The sequence below is a fragment of the Lepisma saccharinum genome, chromosome 9 (assembly GCF_977018435.1).
Source record: "Lepisma saccharinum chromosome 9, izLepSacc3.1, whole genome shotgun sequence".
Classification (NCBI taxonomy): Eukaryota; Metazoa; Arthropoda; class Insecta; order Zygentoma; family Lepismatidae; genus Lepisma; species Lepisma saccharinum.
Genome location: NC_139237.1, coordinates 76,075,279 through 76,098,106, shown reverse-complemented (window position 1 = coordinate 76,098,106; position 22,828 = coordinate 76,075,279). Strand labels below are relative to the sequence as shown.

Below are 22,828 nucleotides of genomic sequence, written 5' to 3'. Positions count from 1 at the left end.
GGATCAGTGCCTCAATATCAATAGCAATTAAGTGTAGGTATCATGTTACACATTAACTGTAATTCACATATTATGTAATGCAAATATTCGGTAATATAATATTTTTTAGATATAACCATAGTCTCCTTTTCATTTGGGCATACTTTATATAATTATGTAATGTAGAGTAATGAAATGCTCATATAAAGTATATATGCAACCAGCATCCTTCTTGTACGTATCATCAAAGATATAAAGACAGGCCAAGAAAATAAAACTAGATCATAAAATGTGTTTGATATGACATTTTATTCCTGTCCAGTCGTGTGTCAATACCTGGAAAACAGATTATGATGCACAAACCTGTTGGATATTTGTCCATGTGGTGTAAGAGGTTACTTGTGAGGGCACCCAAATGTCAATCTCACTTCCCCTGACAACTGCTTCTTGCTGCCAACAAGGCTCCGGCATCTGGATCCAATGTCAGGATAATCCTCTGTAGAGTTGCATTTTCCTGTGTTTGTCCTTGTGCGTGCTGAGTGTCCCTTTACAGCCTCAGCTATTAATAAGTAAGGATATTTAATCCTCAGAAACAGTATAGTTTTAGTTGTTAAATAATGAATGAATGAATTAGTTTTAAAAATTGAGTGAGGAAATTTTTAATAGACATCTTTCATTTTGTTGTTTGTGGTCTGTCCTCATTTTTGTTTTAGTTATGGGGCTTCCCGTATTGTGTGACAGGAAAAATTAGCCTATGTGCTGACATGCTTATAATATAAAAATCAATCAATCAATCATACTTGTCCACAATTGATTATCTGTTACAAATTGGTTTGTAGATATTTTATCAATTTAGATAGCAATGAAATCTACATTTAATTCTCAATTTATTTGGACAATTTATGATTTTAACACCTAGGCAGGGGTAAACAAAACTAAAAATAAATCTGGCATGGCCAAGAAAGCCATGAATCCAACTAAAGCTATGAAATGTGATCTTAATACATTTACTTCATTTATTAATACAAAATTGGATTAAAAGTAATTTAATTCTTGCAACGGAGTGTCCTTCCTAAAAAAGGGTCAACTGGTAACAACATGGATAACTATGCAAACTACCATATTGCTGCAGATTTTAAAATTCGGCTAGCTACAGTGCAAAAATTTATAATGCCATGGTTATTACGTATTTTGATTTCATGATACAGAAAACACACAAATATTTTTTTTAAAAAAATCACATACTGTACTTGTCATTTTTTTAAAAAAAAAGGTAATGGAAATTTCCATAAGTGAACTCAAAATATTTTTTAAAAAAATTTTCAAACTGAATTTGAAAATTCAGGCACCAGGCGAAAATTTTCAGTTGCCCTGGTGACCGACCAACTTATATTTTTCTACCACATAGGCAATGGCATTTAATGGTTGATCATATTCCTCACAATGTACTATATGTTACATAGTTCAACATAACTATCATCAGTTTGTGCGACCACACTTAATGGACAAACAGGTTTTTAAGGAGTTTGCAGAGAGCAGTCAACGTGTTATGTTTCTAAACATTTCTCTAAATAGTCAAGTTTTTTTTTTTATATTGGATGCAGTAAATACATGTAAATCTGTCTTTATAATGTAAATTTCATCATGCATGTTTCTCTGTTACTTTTCTCTCTTAGTAACAAATTTGTTCTTATTTTTTTAAAAAAATATAGGTAGCTTATGACTCAAAGAGAGTTAGTGTTCTTGTCTCCGACCCCATAAATTCTAAAGTTATCTTGAGACCTGAGCAAGGAAAGTCTTGTTGTGAAGAGGGTAGCATAATGTTAAGGGTATGTTCACACACTATCTTACATTGAACATGTTTTAGACTAGGGATGAAGATTATAAGTCAGAAAATTTATGGAAAGTAATATATAATATCATAATTACTTGTATGTATGTATTGCTTGCATTGTAGTATTATTTCTCCTGTAGTTTACAGCTGTTACAAGCATAACACAGTTTTTGTTGTGATGTTTTGAGATAACACACATGCCTGTTTGTTGTGATGTTTTGAGATAACACACATGCCCTTCATCAGACATGTCTTTTTAGTTTGATTAATGATACAGTTATGTGATAAATTTCACAAAAAAGAAGCAGTTATATAGGGTGAGGCAGTAAAATGGGAAGATTTAAAAATTTCACAAAAAATAGAGTGAGCAAATATTAGTTAATTTTTTAACATGAATGTACTGTACATGAGTTGACATTACTAGTGTACCTGAAAAATGTTTTAATATGGTGTCAGTAAGATGGCATCCTAGGTGTTGCACACATTGTCGGAGTCTCAGAGTAAATCCGCCAATGACACCCTATTAAAAAAAATAGCAGGTACACTAGCAATTTCAACTCATATACAGTACATTCATGTCCAAAAATTAACTAATATTTGCTTTCTCTATTTTTTGTGAATTTTTTAAATCTTCCCGTTTGACTGCCTCACCCTATACAATGGATCTTGTCAGTGTTACATTTTAGGAACATAGCAACCTAATTGTGAAACAAAGCAGTCTGTTTTTGTTATTGTTTTATTATTATTATTATTTTAAATTAAGATTTTTATCAAATATTAATTATAGATCCCAAATACTTGTATCATCAGGCAATTCAAGATCATCTTCCGTTTGGGACCTAATGTCTCTTCGTATCTCATCCAAATTGTGAAGAAGATAAAGCCTGACTTCTTTAAGCTTGTCAGCAACTATACCAGTAGTACCCTACGATTATCACTTTCCCAACTCAAAATTCAGTTCCAGTTCTACAAGTCCATATAAAATGATAATAAAATAGTGACAATTAATTTAATTTAATTTAATTTAACACGTGACACAACAGTCCTTGAGAGCCAGGGCCTAGGTACCGACTGCCAGCCTCTCACATGCCTCAGCAGAGGTTGGAGATCGTCCAACCAATTACGTGATTACGTGTGGAAGGCACAATGAATCCCCAATCTTGGTTGTAAGTTTCCATGACTGCTACTCATTCGTAGGTCCCCAATTTCCTAATGACAGTGGGGGTCCCATACCCTGACTGAGCGAGCCCAAAGCCTCTACCTTAGACTGCATGGCCACAGTGCAGGACAAAAAATGACGATGGATCATGTATTTTCAGAGGGGAAGAAACTTTCTTTTCTTAGTTGAGATTGAAAGTGAGAATGCAGAGCCAAGCAAATTAAATCTATAAGAGGGATTCCCTGTCGTTCTTTTCATCTTAAACACAGGGTGCTTTCATTAAGGCTTAATGAAACATGAATTCAAAGAAGATAACTGGGCTCATGAACTTGGTGAAACCAGTAATTTTTACAGACTTAAGGGATACTCTGTACGAAAGTGCAGCATTTTGTTTAAAGAAAGTTTCCACATTTCATCCAGTGGAAATCATGTCATTCTGGCAGAAATAAACTATACTGCGGGCACTGTTACTAATTTTAATCACATTTTAAGTAAACAGTTGAGGCATACTCATCTTGTGCTTGTTGCTTCACATCTCTCTTTGTTCAAATGAAGTTGTATTTTCCAAACGTGTGCAGTTTGAAGCCATCATGTGTGAGAACGTCCTTTAAGCATCACATGAAAATCGACTGAAGAAATCACATCGCGCTGCGATGCCAAGGGTCCCAGGTTCGAATCCTGCTCGGGCTTGGTTGTTTGTGAATGTCCATTCATCAATTTCATCTCTCATCCCCATCTTCGCAAATTAGCCAAGAGGCACAAAACGCGATGTAAAATAAACTAAATCAATCAATCAATCGACTGAAGAAATGCCATAACAAACTTCACAAAGTTCACAACAGGTCTTGTGAAACAGCCAGTGGCCATAACTCGTTTAACACATTTAACTTGTGTGACTTTCGGAACATGCCCACTGTAGAAAACTGAGAAATAATTTTATCAGTTGCAAGAAAGTTTCAGCTTTATCATATATTTTTCATATTTGCTTAGATATTCTTCTTTTCCACCTATATATATATGTGTGTGTGTGTGTGTGTGTGTGTGTGTGTGTAAATTCAAACTTCATGTGGCTAGATCCATGTGTATCTCATTTTCAGGCTCCTGTTCTCGGAAGCATAGATGAACAACGAAACTACTTGCAGGATTGCATTGAGTGTGAGTACGAGTGCTGCTGTTGCGCAGAAGATTCTGATCCTGAAGGACAGGAGGAACTACTACCTGAGATGTCACTGGCAAGGTAAGATCCTTTATGTAGTTCGTATTCTTTAGCTGTGATCATCGATGCAAGGATGCATGCACTGACTGGAAGAGTCCAATAGCAAAATAGGAGTGATGCATGTAAGGGAAACAGATTCCTTGAAAATTGTCTGCTGCCGAAACAACATAGAAGTCATTGGTAAAATATGTTAGACTTATAAAAGCTTCCACAAACACAACAGAGGGAGCAATAATAAACAAACAACCAAACATATACAAGGAAAATAGTGATATTTTTCTAATGTATATACAGGGTGTTTCTAAAGGTCGTTTACAACGCTTGGGAGGTGATTCCTCACACGAAAACAAGCAAAAAGTCTAAGTTCCATTTTTACGACTGAGGCTTCGTTTCCGAGATAGGAGCCTCGCAAAAGGTGACAAAGTGAACGTCACACCTGACTGGGACGAATACTATAACAGATAGAGAGGCGGTTCCAAGGGAATCATAAAGGAATCGTATGTGCTCAATCCGGAAGTCACTATGAAAAGTTCACTGCACGCATGCGCAATGGAGTCCTCAAAGGAATTGGGGATTTCCAGCAAGACCAATACATGGAAGGGGTATGTAACGAAGCAAGAAGGACCGTGACAATGAGAAATGAGTTCAAGACAACACATCCCGACCTCAAACATCAAAACATGAGCACCGAACACAAAATCCGAAAAGTTGAGCACGGTTGCATACCCCAGTTACACGCGAGGAATGAACGAATCATGTCATGTGGCATACGAGAGACAGGAGGAGGGAAAGAAAAACACAATATCAGATGATTGCGACAACGTGTATTTTTACACGCGACAACTACGTAATATCCCCCCCCCCCCACACACACAACAAACAACAAATGCTACAATATCTTACGCACAGACAGTCCGTGTCACTGTACACCAACTGAAGATGTCACTTTCACCACACAAAGGGGGTGGGGAGCAATACCAAAAGTGTTCGCACGCGATCATTATGACGTAAAAGAGACCAGTTTTGGAAGCGCTGCACAGGCAAGTCTGGCTCTCGTAGTCTACGTTTGACCTTCATGACTGCTGTTCCCGCGAGAGGAGCTCGAAGGGTTGGTTCTCTCCGGCAGTCGTCCCAATCGTGTTGCAGGTGCTGGGATATGATCAGCAGTTCGCTCTAGGTTGTCATACGCATTGAAGAGTACTAGTATGTTGCATTGAAAGAAGTTGACGTGGTGGAGTGGGCAAGTCAAGTATCGCAACAATTGGTCTGTGGTGTTCGTACGGTGATACGGCCAATTTGTGCAGTGTGCCAGTGTTAAACAAAAACAATACTTTGCAGTTCCAGCTCCCTATTACACAGATGGCTGCGTATACGACCCAGCAGCTAGCAGACATGCATCTCATGTATGGGGAGGCACGTGGTAATAGCCGTGAGGCAAGGCGTCTTTATGGAGAACGCTTTCCACATAGACGTTTACCGTCTCACACCTTCTTTCAGGTAGTGGACAGTCGACTGCGTGAAACAGGGTCAGTGTTACCACCGCGACAAGAAGTTGGAAGACCCCGAAGTGTACGCACACATCAGTTTGCAGAAGATGTGTTAACAGCGGTCGCAGAACATCCTGGCACCAGTACGCGAGTGCTCGCTCGGGCACGAAACACGTCGCATGTGAATGTTTGGCGAGTGTTATCAGAGGAAGGATGCACCCTTTTAAGCTGCAGAAAGTACAAGAACTGTTACCTCGTGACTTTCGCCCTCGTATGGAGTTTTGCCAATGGTTGTTGCATCAGCTGGACACAAACCCTCACTTCGGGGCAAACGTATTGTGGACAGATGAAGCCATTTTCACCAGGATGGATGTCTTCAATAGTAGAAACAGTCATGTATGGGACTTTGACAACCCACATGCACTTTTTGTGGCCCATCACCAGCACAGGTTTTCAGTGAATGTGTGGTGCGGGATAGTACATGATCATTTAATTGGACCATACATTCTCCCTGTTCGCCTGAATGGTCGCACGTATCATGCATTTCTTAGTGAGGTTCTGCCTGAACTGTTGGAGACCGTACCTTTGGCACTGCGGCAAGAAATGTGGTACCAACACGATGGTGCACCAGCTCATTTCGATCGTAATGTACGACATTTCCTGCATGACGTGTTTCGCAATAGGTTCATTGGTAGGGATGAGCCTGTGCCTTGGCCACCGAGGTCGCCAGATCTCAACCCTCTCGATTTTTTCTTCTGGGGAGAAATGAAAACCCTCGTATACGACACACCTGTCACATCAGCTGAGGACCTCGTTGCTCGCATCAACGTCGCCGCCGCGACGGTAGCAGATACACCTGGCTTGTTTGCTCGTACTCGACAATCCTTGATTCGTCGCTGTCATCTCTGCGTAGAAGTAAACGGCAGACATTTTGAAAACCGTCTGTGATTATTGCCCTCGGCAAATACCAGTGAAAACACTTTTGGTATTGCTCCCCACCCCCTTTGTGTGGTGAAAGTGACATCTTCAGTTGGTGTACAATGACACGGACTGTCTGTGCGTAAGATATTGTAGCATTTGTTGTTTGTTGTGTGTGTGTGGGGGGGGGGATATTACGCAGTTGTCGCGTGTAAAAATACACGTTGTCGCAATCATCTGATATTGTGTTTTTCTTTCCCTCCTCCTGTCTCTCGTATGCCACATGACATGATTCGTTCATTCCTCGCGTGTAACTGGGGTATGCAACCGTGCTCAACTTTTCGGATTTTGTGTTCGGTGGTCATGTTTTGATGTTTGAGGTCGGGATGTGTTGTCTTGAACGCATTTCTCATTGTCACGGTCCTTCTTGCTGCGTTACATGCCTTTTCCATGCATTGTTGTTGCTGGAAATCCCCAATTCCTTTGAGGACTCCATTGCGCATTCGTGCAGTGAACTTTTCATAGTGACTTCCGGACTGAGCACATACGATTCCTTTATGATTCCCTTGGAACCGCCTCTCTATCTGTGATAGTATTCGTCCCAGTTAGGTGTGACGTTCACTTTGTCACCTTTTGCGAGGCTCCTATCTCGGAAACGAAGCCTCAGTCGTAAAAATGGAACTTAGACTTTTTGCTTGTTTTCGTGTGAGGAATCACCTCCCAAGCGTTGTAAACGACCTTTAGAAACACCCTGTATATATTAGAAATAATATATATATATATATATATATATATATATATATATATATATATATATATGCCATGTGTTATTGTTACTCCTCACAACTTGATTCAATGGTGGACAGCAAACTTTGAAGGTTCGATTGCAGGGGTTAGTGATCTAAGGTTGGAATTCTTCCAGCCTTGTTCCCACATAGTGGCTCTGGGGCTCAGTCAGTCTCAAGTCAATGGTTACGTGGGGGAAAGGTGACCGGAGCATGGTGCTGATCACATCACCTCCTAAATGACTGAAATCGAGAATGTTTGGAGCCCTACCTCCCACATTCTAAATGTGCCTTCATGTCATGGTGCTATATGTACAGTGAACTTTACCTTTTTTTACAGCAAAGTTTGCACAGCTCGATTCCATACTAGAACCCCTGTATGACCAGTTTTTGGTTCCAGAACCATTCAGTTTTTTTCTCTACTACAATTAGGCCATTCTGCTTAGTAGTAGAATAAAATGCATTGTTGTGTATATGAAATACATGAAACCATCATTTTCATATAAATTTTACATCAACCGACATATGTATCACTGGTATCTAATATACAGTTTTGTTACCCTGTGCCATTATTGTTGTAGACTTTTTTTTTTTATTAGTCACACAAATTTTGCTTCCATTTTTATTTCACTTGTTTGTTCTAAATAAACCATGTATTACAAAAATATTTGAGTTTACATATTTATAAAAATTAAATGATCTAAAGTGAAATTTATGAGTTAGGAAAAATCACCAATCTTTTGAGACATATATGAAAATAAGTAACTACTATGTTATTCAAGTTACAGTAAAAGCATAAGAGAGAGATAAGACGAAGTTATTTTTCAACAACTTTCCAGTAATATGCCACAAAGAATTGAAATGACTGTTACACAGTGCTGTTCCTGACAAGCATTAAGAATAGAGTTTGCCTTTTATCTTTGAGTCCACTTTATACACTGTGCAACTGGTCAACTCAAGAACTCACCATTAAAGCTTCCAGGGTGAAGTCCTGATCTGAGAATGTTTGTCACTGTGACTAGATAATAGTGGCAGAAACACAATGTAAAATAAGGTAAATACATCGTGGACTTTTTGTTATCACTCACCGTTTGAATTTTTGGTCATTTTCCTTGAAATATATGAACTCTGTTAATATAGTTGCATACAGAACAAACATAGATGTGATAAATTATATTTTTTTCTTTGAAATAAGTAGTAGTATAACAGTTGGGCTGAAAAGTTCGTAGGCTAACATAGTAAAAAATATTTTTTTGACAAAATTCGATTTTATTATTCAATATAGTTGCCTTTGAGGGCGATACAATGATTATAGCGGCCATACAATTTTTCAATGCCATTTTTATAGTACGATTTCTCTTTAGCCTCAAAATAGGCCTCAGTTTCGGCGATTACCTCTTCATCAGTGCTAAATTTCTTTCCAGCGAGCATTCTTTTAAGGTCTGCAAACAGGAAAAAGTCACTGGGGGGCCAGATCTGGAGAATATGGTGGATGGGGAAGCAATTCGTAGTCTAATTCATATAATTTTGCCATCGTTTTCATTGATTTGTGACACGGTGCATTGTCTTGATGAAACAGCACTTTTTTCTTCTTTAAATGGGGCCGTTTTTTCGTGATTTCATCCTTTAAACGCTCCAACAACGCTATGTAATAATCTCAGCTATCTCGATCAACTTCACTTTACGATCATTTAAAATTATTTTGTGGACTTTTTTGATGTTTTCGTCGGTAACAGCCTCTTTGGGGCGTCCACTGCGTGCATCGTCTTCGATGCTCATTTCGCCTCGTTTAAATTTAGCAAACCACTTCTCAACGGTTGATTTTCCTGGTGCAGAGTCCGAATAATGTTTATCAAGCCAAGCCTTGGCTTCAACAGTATTTTTTTTCGCCAAAAAGCAATGCTTTATTAACACACGAAATTCTTTTTATCCATTTTTTTCACAATAACAAAAGCTGCTTCACTCACAATGCTATATCTCACGAACTAATTATCCGGCAGCTGTGAAATTTATACACGTATCTTTTGAAGGTTAGTACTAAGTAAAAATCACATGGATTTAATTCTAGTAACGCCATCTATGAGTCAGCCTACGAACTTTTCAGCCCAACTGTTATTATTCTGTACCTTTTCAGACTTGGCATTACTTTTTTCCGGGAAGAGAAGGTGGATTGGAACCGAATGACTGTACCAAAGAAAACAGATGTTGTGACTGCTCTCTATGAAAGGATAAAAAATGGCCAGTAAGTATTTTTTATCTACATATATGGTGATAAAAGTGTATAGAAGAGAGTCTCCTTTTTGAGTCATGAACTGTTTGAGTCACCCTTCTAGTAGATTTTTTTTATAGGACCTCCAGTTCCCGTAGGGAATTTTTATGAACCCAGTTAAATATTGAGGGTTTCAAATCTTGGGAAGCCTAGTTTGCAATATGCTCACTTTCTAAACTAATTTTTCAAATCAGAAATTATCATGTGTGAAAGTGTCGACCCCCTATTTGAAAGGTCGACCCCCCCCCCCCAGTCCCTGGTTTCTATTCGGCCCTCTTGGTTACTTCCTGCTTTAATCCTTCAATCTCTCCTTTCACCTCACCCTGGGTACCAAGCGAGCAGATTATATTTGCGCCGGAATTACAAAAGGGGGGTTTCACATAACAATTTATATTTTTAGTCCCTGGTTCGTTTACAATGTACAGAAAGTGAATAAACAACTGGTTTAAAATGGACAGTACCGTAGTTCTTAGAGTTAATTCATCAAATCTTAACATTTCAAATATGATTATATATGTTTATTATACGTTGCTATTATATACATATTTACAAATTGCTTCCATTTGTGCATTTACATAATCAACCAATTTCCTTAATTCAAGCAAAGGCGTACCTATGGCCTAACCATTGGTACTTTCATTAACACAGAGTTAGCCTAACTATCTCTGTGGCCTATCCTTGACTTAATTGATATTCCGACCAGTCTTGTGTTTCCTTACGCAGCATCCTCATTCAGCCCCGCTAGGCATTATGATGCGACTCGGCAATATCTTTAAATACAAATGTTTTGCTAATTGGGAAACTTGGGGATTTCAAATAGGGGTTTGGTTTACCAAATGCTACATATATTTTCCATCATTAGTTTAGCCACCATAAGTGGACTAAACTTTCGAAGAGGGTTCCTTGGCCAAATGATACATTATTTCAGACATCAGTCTAGCCACCATAAGTGGACAAGGCTCTCGGAGATATTCATTTGCCAAGTATTACATTTACTTATCAATCTATCATTTCAGTCTAGCCACCCTTAGTGGACAAGACTTTCGAAGGGTCTTCGTCGTTGTGGAGGTAGTAAAAAACTGTTTTCTTTTCTAAAGCCCACTGTCCTTTGTTGTAGTCGGGGTAAACGTCCGTGGACGTGGACCCCATAGCGTTCGAAAAATTCCACTGCCAACGGTCTTTTGTAAGACAGCTAGCTCCCCCCAACTGGGAGGTTAAAAAAACAGGGGAATCTAATATCCAACAAGAACCAACACAATCCAATAAGCACATCAGGCCCATAGCTAGAATTGATCTCAAGGGGGAGCTCAAGGGTTATCAGGGGGGGCTTTACCCTTTGCAAACCAAGTCCATTTTTCCAAATTTTAACAGTATTAAATGAAGGCAAATTGTTTGTGTGTTGGGGGGGGGGAGGTCATTAAGTTACATACATTTTAGAAATATACAAATACTAAATTTTTCTATGTATTTTAAAATATCACTGGAAGTGTTAATTGAATGCTACTGAAATCATCCTTACTACACACTCCATACTAATTTTGATAATACAGATACGTATTTATATCATGCAAGAAAAAATGGACAATATTCAATCATAGTACCTACAGTACATTCCACCTCTGGCTGAAGCAATGAAATACCCCTTCATTCCCAAAACGTGGGAGCTGTTAACCTTTGACGCAGATGCGGAGGGAATTTTCATGATGACGTCAAAGTCACAGATTTCTGTATAAACGTGAGGTCGAAACAGAGGCGGCAAAGTCCTCCTATGGACGAACTATCTAAAGTCTAGAGAAGAGAATCTTCTAAATACTTGCCACTGCTGTTCGTGCTCTGTGAATTTATCCTTCTCCAAAGTTGTGAGCAATTAATATCTGCTGTCTACATTTTCACTCTTCACTGGAAACAAATTATACAAAATAGTTTTACCTAATGTCAAGGGAGCTGACGGCAATGCCAGGGGGAGCTCACAGCAGTTCCAGGGGAGGCTCAGCCCCCCCCCCCCCTGGCCCCTGCCTCGCTAAGGGCCTGAAGCACGTACACTTACATGCAATAATGACATCAAAGTACACTCATGGAAACATATTACTTAACCCTACACCTTGTAGCTGGCCAGCAATTAATTAATACAGTATACCAAAACCAGTAATGACCATTCCGACCATTACACATGGGAGAATAAATAATGGATTTGAATTATTGTTTTAAGTCCACTTTATGCACAGATAGACTAATCAGGAAAGGACCAACAGTTTAGAGTGGGATCCGAACCACCGTGCAATGTGCTTCCATCAGGTATCGAACCCAAAACCCCTTGATTAAAAGGTGATGACGTTATCACTATGCCATCACTCCATCAGGAAGGCTGGAGGAATAAATATACTGATGTGACTGTCTTACCAACCTGGCATGTTCTAAAAGGAACTTTCCAAGCTTTAAAAATCTTATGGCTAAGATGGCAGAGAGAGTCAATCTCGTCTCTCTCTCTTGTTCGTTTGTTCCTTCCTTAGTGAATGTGGGGAAACTTATGAAATTGAATCAAAATTGAAGAACAAAAGTATATAGAATCTTACAGAGTTTTTCACTTGGAGAACCTGGAATCTTGTAGAATTGCATTCTTCTGTTTGTGTGACCAACATATGTATGCATATCAATGTTGCTTTGTAATTTGACAAATCTTAAATTTTTTATGTCTTATAGGGGCACAGATTGCACAATTAAGATTGATAAAAGAGAATTTAGATGCCATTTGTTGCTTCTTGAGTGCTACTCTGAATTCTTTGTAGAAAACCATGATCAAGTTATCACTTTGCCTCAGGTAAATGAAGTAGGATTCAGGAAATATTGTAGCATGATATGCTTCCATTTCTTTGAACTTTAACTGCTTCCCTTATTTTTGTGGGTAAACTTGGACAGCTACCTTTTCACATTATATTTCTTACTATCCTGAATCAAGCCATTATATGCACCTTGAAGAGAAGTACATTAAATATCCAAAAGCAACACATTATATTGCTTTGAAAATATAGGTTGTGTATATTATGTTCATAAACATAACTGTGTGGCCACAGCCAACTTCACCTACAGCTGCAAAGGCACTTATAACTCTATTTGAACCACATATACCATATTTACGTGTGTATAATGCGCACCCTGGTTTTTGATGTGGAAAAGTGCCACAAAATTATATCTCGTATATAATGCACGTTACAATCCAGGTTCAAGAAATGGCTTTCTTAGTTATAGGTCGTAAAGTTGTTGCTATACCGATCACACCTATTGAATGAGTCACCTGTTGCTATGTGGACCAAGAGGAGAATATCCTCTTGTGTAAAGAATAAGTTTCTAACCCATGCCACCTCCTCCTCTCCCTCCACTATGATTAGCATCCTAAAGCTTTCACTCTTGAACCACCTTATTTATTCTGTAATAGTAGAAAGCAAGATCAAAATTACATTATGGATTTGCAGTGCTCAGGAAGTTATAAATCCATAATTAGTTGTTGTGCGAATTACTCACTGATTTCAATTCAAAAGGTATTCTAAAATACAAAAACTTTTTTATACTTACGTTTCGTGAGTATCTGGTTTTCCAATGAACGACGTTTCAAGAACAACTGTTCCCTTCTTCAGGTTCTTAAGTTACATAGGCTATCCAAAATACCAGGAACAAGGATACAGGTTTTCAAAAAACACACAACTTCAAGTTCGATATGACGTAAGCACCCTGCTGGAAATTTCTACTGTTTTCAGTAGACAGAATCTACTGTTATCAACTGAACTCTACTGTGTCTCTCGGAAATCTACTGAAACCCACTGGTTTCCTACTGAAACTGTACTTGTACAGTAGAAGAAATACAAGTGAAATATTCTCATCAGTATTACATGTAATATTGTATACAGTGTATGTAACTCAACTTGTTGGCTGTAAACTTAACTTTTCATTCCTCCTGATTTACAATTTGTTTTTATATCTATTTCAAAATCTCAACCAGTAGATGTTTCAAACACCTATAGATCTACTGAAAACAGTACAGTATAGAAACTAAAAATGAAAATAACTTCTTCAGTATTATATTTAATATGCATGTAGTGTTTTTAGCCTAAAATGGTGGCTGTAAGTATTACATTTCATTCATCCTTATTAAGAATTTTTTTTTTATATCTGTTTGAAAATCTGAACACAGTAGATGTTTCAAAACACCTATAGATCTACTGGAAACAGTAGACAAATTTTTTAGCAGGGTGGGTAGGGGAAATGTAGGGGAAGTAACCAAGGAGAAAGAAGCCCGCGGACAACTTCCTACATTTGTTGAGGAGGCATCCCTCAGTCAGTACGAGGGAGTAAAATAGGAGGTCGCGTTTTATATTTTTAAGTTGGAAGGCTTCTTTTAGCCTGTGATGGTTTTACACCATGTTTTTAACAATAACAAAGGCCTTTGAAGTTTTAAACAGTTTTAGTATAGATCCAATTTTTCCTATATTAATAACTAAACCTATATCCTTGTTCCTGGAATTTTGGGAGAAAAGAATTGACGTGGCTATGGTGTATTTTGGATAATAGCCTATGATTTGATTTTTGTTACTTAACGTCACTTTTTTGCCACATAAGATTGATCGGGAAGATGATATGATAAAATTGATGAAGGGACACACACAACACCCATGCCCAGATCGGGGTTCGAAACCAGAACCCGTGCTGTCGTAGCGAGCTGTGATAACTAGCGGTGGCTCTAAGGGGGGCCGTGCCATGGCTCCACTCTCAGAAAAAGAAAAAGCACTTGCTTTGCCAAAATATAGTTAAATTAATACATTTACGAACGAGGAGATTCGAATCTCGTAAGCGTTCGACCTTAATACCGCCTCAATTCCTGTGCCGCATCCCCAGTTGTTCTCTCACTTGCTCTGGGCCAGCATAGTCTGGCCTGTGCGCAGAGGCATGAAAAAGTCTCCCCAGTTAAGGAGCAAGGAGTTGGTAGCCCAGGGGTAGCCATTAGACAACCAGCCGTGCCCCTTTTCGGCTGGCACGACGCGAGAGCTTTCGCATTGTGTTGGCATAGAAGCAAACTTCACAGAGAAGTGACTAATCCTGACCGATTTGTAATACTCATTGGAGAAGTAATTCGCAAGAAAGATACTTTCCTGCATACTTGGCAAGAACGAACATAATATCTTCCCCAAATTTATATAACCATTTAGATAGATGCGTCTAGAGAGCCATCCAGACTTTTTTGTTATCGATTTCTTCCTTAAGAAAAGTTATATCCCTTGCTCTCACGCACACAGACACTCATGTGTTACAACTGACGTTGACAACATTGAAGACATTTTCTGTACAAGAGAATTGCCTAAATATCAAAGGGAATTCGCATCACCAGGGGATTTTTTTACTTTAATATTTGTAAAAAATCACACGGAAAATATATCAGTATAAGAATTTCACTTGGAGATATAATTCAATTTCTTGCATTGAATTCTAAAAATTGTAGATCTACAGTTTATTTAGCAGATAATCATATTTCAGTTGTTAGTAACACCGATTGTTGATGTACCGTCTGCCGTGGTGTGGTTGCAAATTATAAACAAAGCAAGGCGAGAAGACCGTGATCGACTTAGTGTCTCTCATTGTTCAGTTTTTTTCTTTTTAGTGAAGTGAAAGTGTCCGATGGTGTGTGAAGGGAAGGGTAGTTAGTAAAGATGAGTCAGATTAGAGCATTATTAGATACACTGTTTTCCAAGGAACTATACAATATTAAATTAAAAGTTAAACAACTTGGCTGTCCTACGCCAGATTTAAACATCACGGGCGTCGAAATTTTAATAGTCGCATTTATTTCCTAGAAACTCTGGCCGACCTCCGCACAGCATGCTACGATGCCAGGGATTCCGGGTGCGAATCTCGGGCTGGGCATCGGTGTTCTTTGCGAGTGTTCACTCATCCTTATCTTTGCGATTAGCCAAAAGTAGTACAAATGTGAAGTAGAATAAACCAATCTTAGGAACTCTGAATTTTTGTCTGTAATTTTAGTAAACAAAGTTCCATTAAAATTACCTCTTGCATTAGATTTCTTTGACATATGCTAGCGAAAAATTTTCGATTTCTTGATCACGTTGGCACTACCCATCATACTAGCTGCCAGCCGCCACTGGTGATAACCACTCCCGCACGGACGTCTGTCGACAACAAAGATGAGAGAAAAGCGCTAACCATTCGGATACGTGGGTATCAGTAAAGCAAACTGCATTTTTGCTCATTGGTTTTTTTCAATTGGATTTTTGAAACACCATCTTTGTATATGATTAATGTTATTTTGAAAAACAAAAATGCTTTACTAGGTTTTCCTAATTCCTCCATCTTACGATGTCATTACTGAAGGATCTGGGTTAGAGCATTGGTCTGTGCATGAGTGTTTCTATTGTATCCACCCTTCTCCTGTTTCATTGAATTTACGTTCATCATCATGGCAGAAATTAGGTAAAGTGATGGATGAACAACATTACAAAAATACAAAGAGTTCCCTGTTCATGATTGTTCCTCATGACTTCCATAAGCTAATTACCTGCTTATTATCGCAATTAAATCTATATAGATAAAAAATATATATATATTAAAGGATAAACTGGTAACAAAATACATTTTTTTTTTAGTTCCAGGGGATACATTTTTCATTCAAAGTTATTTCATTATTCACTGCAGAGTACAGGACATAGGAAAAAGAATTCGTGCTCGTCATGGGTTCAAATCGTGGCCTTCACATGGATGTTCTTCATGCACAATTGATGTGAGGTCCGTTCATCAATTTCATCATATCATCACTCATCCTCATTTCCACGATAACCAAATGTGACAGAAAAGCGAAGTAAAATAAACCAAACCAACAACAAAAATAAGAACGCTCATTCTCTTGCCCAAATAAATGCATCCGTATTTATGACCGTTTAGCTAACCTGTTCTTTTTTTCTATTGGAGGCCAAGAGATTAGTAGATTTAAATAAAACATTACTTAGACGAGAGTGAGAGAGAGCGTGAGCAAATATTTGTTATTTAATCATTATATCTTGCATATGTGAAAAATATAAAAGAAAGCATAACATTTCCAAGTATTTTTGTCTGTACATAATACGTTCCCATTTCATAAACAACAAAACTATATTTTTAAATCCCACATTATACATACATATTATGCAACTTGTATAAAGTTGTGGTGTAAACACAGAGAACATAAGTACTGCAGAAATTTGATCCCCGAGTTCTTCAGAGGGTTTATAAAGGAATCGAAGGGAAACCAATCCCCTAACTGTTCCTATAGGAGATAGACTGAGGTACCATAAACAACGACCTTTCAACCATTGCAGCAGGGGCGTGGTGGCAAGGGAGGTAGAGGCAAAAATCTTCCCTTTCCCTTCTGGTGGCCATTTCTACCTGGAACTGATAAGGCGGAAGAAAAACCAGCCTTGCCAACTGATCTCATCGAATGACGAGAAGCACATGCAAAAAGAAGTGTTGTATGTGAATTGTGGCTTCAACAAGACAATAAATATTGTGATTTGAAAATGATTAGAGATGTGAGATTGATTGATCTATCTCTGCTAGACTAGCTACTCCTCAGTGCACGTCACTGTCAGTCATGCATGCTCTACCATAACTTCGTGACTCAACCTAGGAGGGATGATCGAAAAAATAGGTTACAAAGCCTATTATGGCATATGTGTTAGACATAGCTGGAAGATCAACACACCTGATGATGGAGGGCACTCAATACTAGTCCTCGATGTAATCACCTTTTTTGTTCAAGCACTTGTCACAACGGTAGATGAGGTTTTCCATACCGGTTGCACAGAAATCCGCGTCAAGTTCTCGTAGCCACCGTGAGGCAGCTCTTTTGACATCATCACATGTCAGATAATGGTGGCCAGCCAACTAAATGGTAGTCCCAGCTCAGCTGATATTGAGCGTAATGTTCTTCTTCTGTCCTCACAAATACACTCATCCACAAGAGCACAGTTCACGTCAGTGGTTGAGGTACTGGGCCTACTGCTGTGTCCAGGGTTTTCATTAACAATACTGGTCCGTCCTTTTTTGAAGGCACGACACCATTTCGCTACATGTTGCCTTGAAATTGTCCCCTCCCCATACACCTCCACAATCTGCCTATGAATGTCAGCAGGTGTAGTTTTTTTTGGCCCACAGAAACCGCACCACTGCCCTCACTTTTACTCTTGACCAATTTTCTAGACGAGTCACCATTTTAAATGTCCACTTCTCGGGTATGCATGGTCAGAATCCGAAGTCCTCAAACTCGCAACAAGACAAACATGTTATTAATTTACACATAAATTTTCGTTACGTTACATTGAATAAAACAAAAGTTATATGCTTTGTAACCTTTTTTCCCGATCATCCCTCATATTTACACAGTAACAACACCCATGTATGTGAAGAACTTTTGATTTCATTATCATGATAGATTTACTTTTTTCGTTTTAAAAGTCTTAGAAACTACAGTTCAGATATTAGGCAGAATTTGTAAATTCAAAAACTTGTAGCTCGACATAGGGCGACATTGTAATCTTCGTGACATTAACATAACTCATGACAAATCTTTTTACCATTGGCGATGAAGTGCTTCCTCAGAGAGATATTTCTGTACTGTTTTGAAAAGAGTGTTTAACAACTTGATTTAAGACAGTAACAAGTATAACATGAAAATCTAGCTTTCCAATTCTAAATAAGGACAGCAGTTAAATATTCATGTAATATGCATAGTACATAAATTTTATGCTATTTTTTAGCATGTGCTTTTTAAATAAATATTGACCTTCATTAATATTAAATATTAAAAAAATGAAACACAACAGACATAATTTGTCCATTTTCTGTAATATGTCATATTAAAATACTACACACGTCTGTCACAAAGGAAGTAAAAATGTTACAATTCTTTCCAAGTTTATCACAAATACATAGCACACTGCCAACAAAACAATATTGTTTTACGTTTGAAATGCCATCAAGCCATTATTTGCATTAATATTGTTAAAGGAAATACTGTATGGCTTAATTGTACCTCTATTGAGATAACATATAGTAATAATATTTACAAACAGCACATTATTTTACATACGATGGCAATTTATAAACTTCTCATTTGCATTATCAGACCCAGTACAGTTGGCAGAATGTATTTGTATTATTAGTTTGATTAAATGTGCATTGATCAATCAATCAATCAATCAAATCTTATACATTATTTATTCATATTATAATATGGAGTTGATGCAAAAATTGTACAATTGTGATGCAATCTTCTGCATGCATTATAAAATTATGGCTGTTAATGTTATGGAAGTATACAATTTTGAATGAGAGAATCTGAATTTTAGATTTTCAACATTTTTTCGAACTCCAACAATTCAAACTATGTAATATAGAAATGGTAAAATATGAGGAGAAGTCAGTAAATAGGTCATAAACTGGTGTGGGATAGCTGAGAATAGTACTGAGTAGTTTTTAAAGTAGCCCAGTTAAAAAATGGTGCCCGTTCTCAAGGAGTGTACATTAGAAGAACAGCATGCTATTGTGCATTTTTTGTAGGCAAAGGGACTTCCTGAAAAGGATATTCATAAAGCAAGACTTCCCATTTGTGGTGAGAAGTGTTTGTTGCATAAAACAGTGCACAATTGATTGATTGATTTGCTTTATTTTACTTTGCTTTTTGTGCCACTTTTGGTTAATTTGCGAAGATGGTGATGAGTGATGATATGATGAAATCGATGAATGGACACTCACATACATTCATGCCGAGGCTGGAACCGCTGGCGTCATAGCACAATGTATCTAACCACTCTGCCACTGTACAATTGAGTCTATAAATTCTTCCATACAATTGTCAAACAATTTATTGTTAATGAAACAAAGTTCATTTCGTTAGTATGCTAATGTACTAGTAATGAAGTAAAAAGTGCAATAAATTAAAAAAATTGAGTGTAAAATATGGGAACCATTTCATATTTGCATATTCCATTGAACCAAATAATAAATGGTTTCACAGTTTTCAAAATTCCAAAAATTCGAGTTTTACGTGAGAGATATTTTACCCTAACTTTTAAAGCTTTTTCTTCAATGAGGTGTGTAAAAGTTCATAATGAAATAGGATAACTATGCATTTTAGTACACTAACTGGAATGTAAAAATAAGAAAAATTAAGAAACAGTTGTGTTGGATATTCACTCATCTGGTGGATCGAGTAGAAAGGTTTCCCTAAGGATACATCAACTAAAGGGTGTTTCATAATGTGCGCAGTTTTTAAATCGCTTGTCATTTTTTTGTTTGAAGGTTGGCAACACTGTTCTTATCATTTTCGTAATCTCTGATCACTCCGATTAATACTTGAGCAATTTGTTGGCATTTGTTCAGTTTAGTTGCCATGGAGCGGTTCACTATCGAGCAATGCGTCGTTGTCTTGAAAACACATTACAGAAGCGGGGAGTCTTATGCACAGACAGTTCGTAATCTTCGCGCGATCTTCGGACGTAACTATGACCCCACTGCAACAACAGTTAGGAGGTTGGTGAAGAAATTCGAGATATCCGGGCCAGTTGCAACCATAAATTCGCCTGGGCAAAAACGAAGTCGTCGCACAGATGAAAACATTGCAGTAGTGCAAGACAGTGTGAATGTTAGCCCCGCAAAGTCACTTTGCCGTCGTTCACAACAGTTGGGGATATCGGTATCTTCAGTGCAACGAATACTGAAAGAAGACCTTCATATGCACCCTTACAAGATTCAGTTGACACAAGAGATCAAAGCAACCGATCATACGAAACGAAGAAATATGCCATATGGACATATGGCAGACATCATTTTTCACTTTTAAATCGCATAGGGGCATATGCTGGACACTTTTCACTTTTCAATTATTAAATCGTAGTGAATGTGTAAAATAATAAAAATAAAAATATCAACTTTCATGCAATTTTGGCTGAGTTATTGCATTTTCAAAAACTGCGCCCTTTATGAAACACCCTTTATAATAATAAATTTAGAATAAAATTGATTGTTTATTTATATTATTTTTATTTATATTATTTTTATTTATATTTTACTTCATGTTGAAATAATAGTCATAAGCATAATAATAATATGTCAAAAATGTTTGGCATTGTCCATGAGTGGTATCCAGAGTCTATCTTTGGAGTATCGGAGTAAGTTGAAAGGGATATCCCCTCAGCCCTAATATTTTCGATTTGAAATTCATGTATTTCTCATTGATTTTTACAGGAACATGTGACACCTGCAGCATTTTGTTTGATTTATAGTTGGATGTTGAGGAGAATGAATGAATGCTATATTTTATCTCGTGGAAACATTCTTGAAATCATAACAGCAGCACAGTTCCTTAAAATTAAAGGTATCTATTTCAGCTTTTAATAATTTACTTGGTATAGATGTGGAATTAGAAATCCACATATGCATATTAGGTGGTTAATGACTTAGAGTTTTTGAGTTTGAGTTTTTGTTTTAAGTCCACTTTATGGACAGTAAGGCTAATCGGGACTGGGCCTATAGTTTAAAGTGGGATCAGAACCATTATGTGCTTCTACTGGGTATTGAGCCTCGGACCTCTTGACTACAAGGCAACAACATTCCCACTATGCCATTGGGGAGGCCCCGGTTTTAATGTGTCCTAGAATGTGTACAAAGTGACATACAGTATTCTAGCTTGTGGTGTTTGATTCATCAACTCTCCATGTTTGGCACCCTTGCAGTTGGTAGGTCTGCTTGACCTTGAGATGGCACCAGTGCTGTGTTTCTTCCTTTGTTCCCTCAGTTCAGTTCCGGCGTTTGTGTAGTGCAGAGCAACTCAGCAACAATGTGTACTCCGCAACAGAAAGCGCAGTGTGTTATTTGGTTTGTGAAAACTGAGTCAGTTATAACAGTGCAACGTAATTTTAGACGTCAGTATGGTGGTGAACCACCTACAGCAAAAACTATCCGTCATTGGCTAAAGTCTTTCAAGGAAACCGGTAGTGTTTTAAAAGGTAAATCACCAGGTAGACCGAAAACTTCCGAAGATGTTGTTAAACAGATCCATGTTTCGTGTGTTCGGAGCCCGAAGAAGTCATTGGCCAGACGTAGTCTACAATTAGGAGTGCCTAAAGGTACAGTGTATGATGTTGTTCGTAAAAGACTAAAGGTGCGCGCCTACAAATTGCAACTGTTACATGAAGTGAAACCTACTGATAAATTCCAAAGGTATGAGTTTGCTGTTGACTTTCTACACAGAATTGATGACGATGACAATTTTTTACCAAACATTCTCTTTTCTGACGAGGCTACATTTCATGTCAGTGGAACAGTGAATCGTCATAATTGTAGAATTTGGGGGGCAGAGCATCCACATGAAGTTATTCAGCATCAACGTGACTCTCCCAAACTTAATGTCTGGTGCGGTTTGATGGAAGATCGTGTGGTTGGTCCTTTCATTTTTGTAGAAAAAACAATAAACGGGGACGTTTACCATGACATGTTGACAGAGTACGTCTTTCCCCAAATGGACGATATTGAGGTAGAAAAGGGGCTTGTGTTTTTCCAACAAGATGGCACCCCACCTCATTACAGTAAACGGGTGTGTGCGGTTCTTAACACTCGCTTTCCAGGAAGGTGGATAGGCAGGGCTGGCCCAATACCTTGGCGACCACGAAGCTCAGACTTAACCCCACTGGACTTTTTCTTTTGGGGGCCACATAAAAAATGTTGTGTACAGTGCTAGGATCAGAGACCAATCATTTATGGGAAAGAATCGTCGCTGCGGTTGGGACAGTTACACCTGAAATGTTGGTGAATACGTGCCGAGAAGTGGAATATCGTCTCGACGTGTGCAGGGCAACAAATGGATCCCACGTTGAGGTGTACTAACATTGAACAAAACTTGAAGGAATCCTCTTTCATGATATGTACTCATTGATGTAAGTTTTCATTACTTTCCCTATTAAATTTATACTTTAAACTAGGGAGTTCTTTTTCAAACACCCTGTATTTCGAATGTTGAAATGCCTCAAATTGAGATTCTCTCATTCAAAATTTAAGACTTCCATAACATTAACGACCATAATTTCATAATGCATGCAGAGGATTGTATAACAATTGTACAATTTTTGCATTAACATCACATTATAATA

The 22,828-nt window shown here is 37.9% G+C and overlaps 1 protein-coding gene across 2 annotated transcripts in view; it reads left to right on the top strand.

The window, feature by feature from the left end:
- LOC145992742 (uncharacterized) overlaps positions 1-22,828 on the top strand; it is a 43,071-nt gene that overhangs the window by 6,782 nt on the left and 13,461 nt on the right. Inside the window, exons 3-7 of one of the 2 annotated variants that reach the window (XM_083129128.1) lie at positions 1,692-1,808; positions 4,070-4,209; positions 9,513-9,620; positions 12,348-12,465; positions 20,928-21,057. In XM_083129128.1, coding sequence (XP_082985254.1) covers positions 1,692-1,808; positions 4,070-4,209; positions 9,513-9,620; positions 12,348-12,465; positions 20,928-21,057 — 613 coding nt within the window. The remainder of the gene's footprint in view (positions 1-1,691; positions 1,809-4,069; positions 4,210-9,512; positions 9,621-12,347; positions 12,466-20,927; positions 21,058-22,828) is intronic. The other variant, XM_083129129.1, reaches the window with a different exon arrangement.